The 5,784-nt window shown below is 54.6% G+C and overlaps 1 protein-coding gene across 1 annotated transcript in view; it reads right to left on the bottom strand.

The window, feature by feature from the left end:
* Positions 1-2,085: 2,085 nt before the first annotated feature.
* Positions 2,086-5,784, bottom strand: part of Surf6 (surfeit 6) — a 3,897-nt gene continuing 198 nt past the window's right edge. Inside the window, exons 2-5 of the mRNA XM_013029322.1 lie at positions 4,873-5,073; positions 4,167-4,255; positions 3,332-3,532; positions 2,086-3,247 (exon numbers count right to left, since the gene is read on the bottom strand). Of these exons, the coding sequence (XP_012884776.1) occupies positions 2,768-3,247; positions 3,332-3,532; positions 4,167-4,255; positions 4,873-5,073 (971 nt within the window). The 3' untranslated portion in view covers positions 2,086-2,767. The remainder of the gene's footprint in view (positions 3,248-3,331; positions 3,533-4,166; positions 4,256-4,872; positions 5,074-5,784) is intronic.

The following is a 5,784-nucleotide window of genomic DNA, read 5'->3' as shown; positions in this document are numbered from 1 at the left end:
AGCGCAGGGCTCCGCTTGGTGTGCAGTGCATTCACCTCCTCGTCATCACGCTCAGCGCCATCGGCACTGCACAGCTGCTAAGTCACGATCTTCACCACTCGGGTTGTAGTGTACTTCACTGGCGAGTACTGATAGAATTTTATGCTACTAAATTACAAAGACATAAAAATATAGAAAGTGTTTAAGAGCATATGAATAGCTGGGAAGGTGACCTAGTGGTAGAGTGCTTGCCTGGTATGCACGATGCCCTGGATTCGATCCCGCAGTACCACATAAACAGAAAAAGCCAGAAGTGGTGCTGTGGCTCAAGTGATAGAGTTCTAGCCTTGAGCAAAAGCAGCTCAGGGACAGCGCCCAGTCCCTCAGTTCAGTATATAGGACTGGCAAAAAATAAATAAAAGCATATGAAGTCTTTGTAAGAGCATGGGAAAGGTTTTTAGGAGAGCAGAGTCTATAGAGCCTTAATATATATATATATATATATATATATATATATATATATTGCTGTTACTTTGCGGATTTTCACCCATCGCATGGAGTCTCTGGAACGTTAATTCCTGTGATAGGTGAGGGCTCACTGTGCTACCAAGCCTGGCTCATGCTCAATATGTAACAGCTCACAATCACTGGGACTGAGTACGTGGTTTGTGGCTAATTATAGGCAAGGAACTAAATGTTTAAAACGTAAGTAGCCAGCCCTGCACTGGTTGCTCATCCCTGTAATCCCAGCTACTTATGAGGCTAAGATCTTAGGAGACTCTGAGATTTAAGGATCTAAAAAAAGCCCTAAAATTATCTCGGATTACAGCAAAATTCTGAATTGGAGGTGTGGCTCAAGTGGGAAAGCACCAGCCATACATAAAAACAGACGGCCTGGTGATCAAGCCCCAGTAGCAGCACAAACAATTTCAGGTGCTGACTACCAGGCTTATGTAACTGGCATTTGCTTAGATTCAAAGCAACTTATGCCTCTGCTCACCATTTCTGCTTTGTTTTTGAGCACAGGATCTCGGGTATGCAGCTCAGCTTGGCCTCAGTCTTGTGATTCTCTGCCTGTCTGGACCATGAGGTCCAACTTTACTATTCTGAAAGCCGTTGTCCTTCCTGAAAGTTGGTGTTCTAGAGCTAGGGTGGAATGAATTTTCTACTGACACTAACGTGGGCTCTGAACTCCAGCTGTCTGTCCCTCATTTTTCCATGGCTGCTGTGGGAAGCTCAGTGGCCGCTGCAGCAGGGTCCGTCTTTCTTCCTGGCTGCTGCTTAAGCACCCAGGGCTGTAGGATGTTTATTAAGCCTCCCTTGGAACTTGTTAGGAGCTGGATGCTGCTTCAACCCTCTCAGAGACCAAGGGAATTGGAGTTTACTGGGGTCATACCTGGGAAAAATCCAGGATGGGGTGGACACCTGGTTATTGTACTGAGCTGCCAACGCCCAAGCAGCCAGCTGGAGCTCTGCTGAGCTCAGCCCAGAAAGGAGTCTGGCTCAGACAGTGCCTCGGGCCCCAGGACACACCAAACTCTGCCAGGGGTAGCAGCCTGCCCAGACAGCTCAGAGGTGGAGCCAGAAAGCGAGGGGCAGAGGATGCCAGTGCTCTATACTTTTTTTTTCTTCTGTCGGTCGTGGGGCTTGAACTCTGTGCCTGGGCGCCGTCCCTCAGCTCTTCAGCTCAAGGCTAGCGGTCTACCACTTGAGCCACAGCGCCTGTTTTCTGGTGGTTTATTGGAGATAGGAGTCTCAGGTTTCTTGCCCAGGTTGGCTCTGAACTGCGAATCCTCAGATCTCAGCCTCCTGAGTAGCTAGGATTACAGGCACGAGCCACCGACGCCCGGCTTGGTCTATACTTCTTGTTGCTGGACCCAGGTCATGTCTCAAAGGAGATGTGGGAAGTGCTCCTCCGCAGCTGCCGCTGCCACAGGCTTGGCTTGGCTTTCCTTCGGCCTGGCATCTCACCTGCCTTTACCCCAGAGCTCAGTCCAGCACGGCGAAGACAGGTCCCATAAAGCACCCACACCGCCACCCTGAACTTGAGCACTTTGAACCTGGTCCCGCCAGAAAGCCACCAGTCCACACTTGCACCCCAAGGCACAAAGGAAAGCTCCCCCATTTATTAAGGAGTTTTTCCCTAGACAAAAGCTCATTTCATAACAGCTGCCCCGTATGATTTGTTTCCCTCCAAGACACCTGAGACAACACCAGCCTGCACAGCCATGCTTCACCAAGCTGACCCAGGAGGGTCGCCATCTCTGCCTGTCATGGCACAGCAGAGGCCCACCTGCACCAGCCCCTATCCTGGCCTTGATTCTAGGAGGCCAAAGGGAAGCACTTCAGTGCTCTGCCAGTGACTGGCCCACAGATGGCGCTGTGACCCCACTTCCCTTTCATTCCTTGGGTTTTGAGCAGGATTGGCTGAGGAACAGGAGAGAGGCAGAGCTAGGTAGCCTGGCTGGCCCTGGCTTCCTCCAAATAGCGTGAGCCCACCAGCCCCCTGCAGGTTCTGGCCCTCCCAAGGGAGTTTTTGAGGCTCCTTTTATCCTCCTGTTCATGGCCATGGGGAAGAGGAGGAAGCAGAGGCCTCCCCTCCACCCCTGCTTCCCCTTCAAGAGGGCAGATGCAGAATGGGCTGGCCCCTCCAGGGTCTGGCGAAGGCACCAACCTTCTCTCTGGGGCCTCATGGGAGCCTCACTGAAGGCGAGGCCCAGGTTACCTCACCTGGGGACCCAAGATCAGGAGAGCAGGTGGGAAAGGCACCTGGGAAGGGGCAGGCCGCTCAGGCCAGGCCAGCCCGCTCCAGGTCCTGGGGCAGCACCCGGCCCTTCTTGCGGGCCTTCTGCAGACGCCGCTCGGCGCGGGCTGCCTTCTTCTTGCGCACGTTCTGCCGCCGCTTGTCCTGCCGCTGCTGCATCTTCTCCACCACCTGGGCCGAGCGCTTCTCCCACTGGCGCTGCCGCTGGGCCTTGCGCTTCTCCTTGCGCTTCAGCGCCTCCTGCAGCATCTGCTCGTTGTCCCGAATCTTCACGCCCTCCGCCTTGTACAGCAGGTTGGTCCACTTCATCTTGGCCTCCAGCTCCTGGGCCTTCCCCGCATCCTGCTCCCGCAGCTCTTCCAGCTTGCCCTGCCGAGCCTGCAGGCGCTCCAGCAGCTGCCTGTAGTTCCTGCCCGTCAGCGGGGTCAGGTTCCCCTTCACCGTCTGCCGCTTCTCCTTCCTCCGCTGGGCCTTGCTGGCCGGCTCATCCTCGTTCACCTCCACCTGAGGACAGGAAATTTCCACCTAACAGGGGGCTCACGTGGGAGTGGCCCTGCCCTTCTCCCCAACCACCGTCCTGCTGCTCACCTTGTTGAAGATGAGCCCCTGCTCCTGTGGCTCCTTGCAGGCCGCCTCAGGGGGCGCCTCGGAGGCTACTTCCATCTTCACAGCCTTCTTCGCCTTCTCCTTGGCACGCAGCTCCTTCCGCTTCCTCTTCTTCCGCTCCCGCTCCTGCTTTCTCCGCTGCCGTTTCTGCAGAGTGGCCGCAGACAGCTCCTTGGCACTTCCCTGAGGGAAAGTGGGGGTCCACTCATCACAGCTCTTAACTTGAAGGGTCCTCACCACGTGGCACATGGCTGAGGTGGAGCGCAGGCTGGAGGCAAGTGGGGACATCCTCTTGGAGGCCATGGGCTTCAGAAGGACGTGACCCATCACCCAAAATGGCCCAATGGGAAAAAGGGAACCCCCAAACAAGAACTAGCCTCATTCTCAGGTTCTTCCGTGGGACAGGGCGCTGCACGAGCAGTTTCGCCTCGCACTGCTATCTACGCCCTGTGTTTCCCATGCCAGCCCCCTCCCCCGCACCCAGGCGCCAGGAAAAGGGTGCAGCTGGGTTGGGGGAGACGGCACCATGTCAGGGCTGGGCAGCTAAGCTCAAGGCACTGACCTTTAGAGGACAGACCCGGGCCCACCCAGTCCCTGTGGTGTCAGCAGATTTCCGGAGAGAGCAGGCCGTGCCTCTCTGAGGGCCAGAGGAGGGACAGCCAGCAAGCCAGAAACTGTGGGAATGCCCCCCCCACCCGCTGTCTCCCCACACCCACCCCAAACCAGGCCTGCACTGTGGTCCCACCCGCAGCAAGGAGGCAGTGTGGGAAGCCACTTTGAACATGCTCTAGGGGCTGGGCAGGGCCTCCCCACCTACCTGGCCCCGGGCCTCCTGGATCTTCTGGTGCAGCCGTTCCCGCAGCACCTCCAGGGCGAATACAGAGTCAGGTCCTGTGGCTTGGTCATCTGCAAAGGAGACAGTACTTAAAGGGCGCCCTCTAGCCTTTCCCTTCCGTCCGCATGACAGAGCATCTAAGCCTCAGCTGCTCTGGGTCCACTGCAGCCACTTTGCGATCTGTAGATTAATGCAGTAGGTTCCACTCCACCTCTTCAACTTGGACTTGTGCCTTCAACTTCCTTCATGATTGGCAACCAGGAACCCAACCTGGTTCCAGTAGCTCATGCTTATAATCCTAGCTACTCAAAGTTCTAAGTTCAGAGGATTGTGGTTTGAAGCCACCCTGAACAGGAAAGTCAGTGAGACTCTTATCTTCAAGAGCAGTGGCTCAAGTGGTAGAGTACTGACCTTGAGCAAAAATGCTAAGGGAAAGTGCCTAGGTCCTGAGTTCAAGCCCAAGTACCAGCACAAAAGAAGAAAGAAAAAGAAGAAACACCTAGAGAGAAGGGACTTCCTACTAACTGTAACCTTACTCTATCATATGTAGTGGAAGCACAACACTTCCCACAGGGCCCCAGAACCCATCCAACTCCGCAGGGGCCTCACATGAACCCTGACGCTTTTCCTTGTGAATGGAGGTGATCACATTTGCAACCCAGCCCCATCTTGGCCCTGGAGCCCTCACCTGCAGGAGACCCTGGGAAGCTGGAAGCCTCCTCTTTGGGTGCTGCCTGTTTCTTGGCTGCAGAAGCAGCTGGAGACTTCTCTCTCAAGGACTTGGCCTTGTGCATGGCCTTCTGTTCCTGCTCCGGGGGTTTCTTCTGTGCTTTTTTCCTTCTCTTTTTTGGAGGCCCAGAAGCTTCTGAGCCTCGAGCCTTGCCAGCTGGAATACAAAACAACAGAGTTGCACCTCAGCCTCTGTGACATTCAGCCGGCAGGAAGATCTTGCAATGGTTTTAACTCCACAAGGATGCCTCAAAACAATCAGGATGGAGAATCCACCCACCTCACCTGGAATGCAGATCATGCTTGACCTAATAGTTCTGTTTGTGAGAATTGCCCTTCACAAACATGTTCATAAAGCTGAGCACTGTGGCTCACATCTGTAATTCCAGTTACTCAGAAGGCTGAGAACTTAGGAAACCAACTTTAAGCTAGCCTAAGCAGGAAAAGTCCATGAAGCATCTATCTCCAGTTAACTAGCAAAAAACGGAACTGGGGGTGTGGCTCATAAGGTAGAGCCCCAGACTTGGGCAGACAAGGCCAAAGAACAGCCCCCTGGCCCTGAGTTCAAACTCCAGTACTGGCACAAAAACAAAAAACAAAAAATCCCCAAAGACGTCCGTACGGCGCTGGCGTGAAAAGCTAGGGGGTAAATGGCACCGCCACACAGGTGTTTCTGTCTGGGAGGTGAAGCTGATTACATTTTACACTGAGGACCGGGGTGTGCAATGGGAATCAACGCGCGGAGTCCACGCCACGGACACGGAAAGTCAGCTTTAGGTGGCAACGAGGTGAGAGAGGTGGCCAACTTCTTCAACTCCCCCTCCTGAATGTGTGCCGGCCTCGTGTGCACGGCTTCCCGCCAAGGAGCCAA

This window comes from Dipodomys ordii, unplaced genomic scaffold, assembly GCF_000151885.1.
Source record: "Dipodomys ordii isolate 6190 unplaced genomic scaffold, Dord_2.0 Scaffold118, whole genome shotgun sequence".
NCBI lineage: Eukaryota > Metazoa > Chordata > Mammalia > Rodentia > Heteromyidae > Dipodomys > Dipodomys ordii.
The sequence above is the reverse complement of the archived record's forward strand: the minus strand, read 5'-3'. Positions and strand labels throughout refer to the sequence as shown.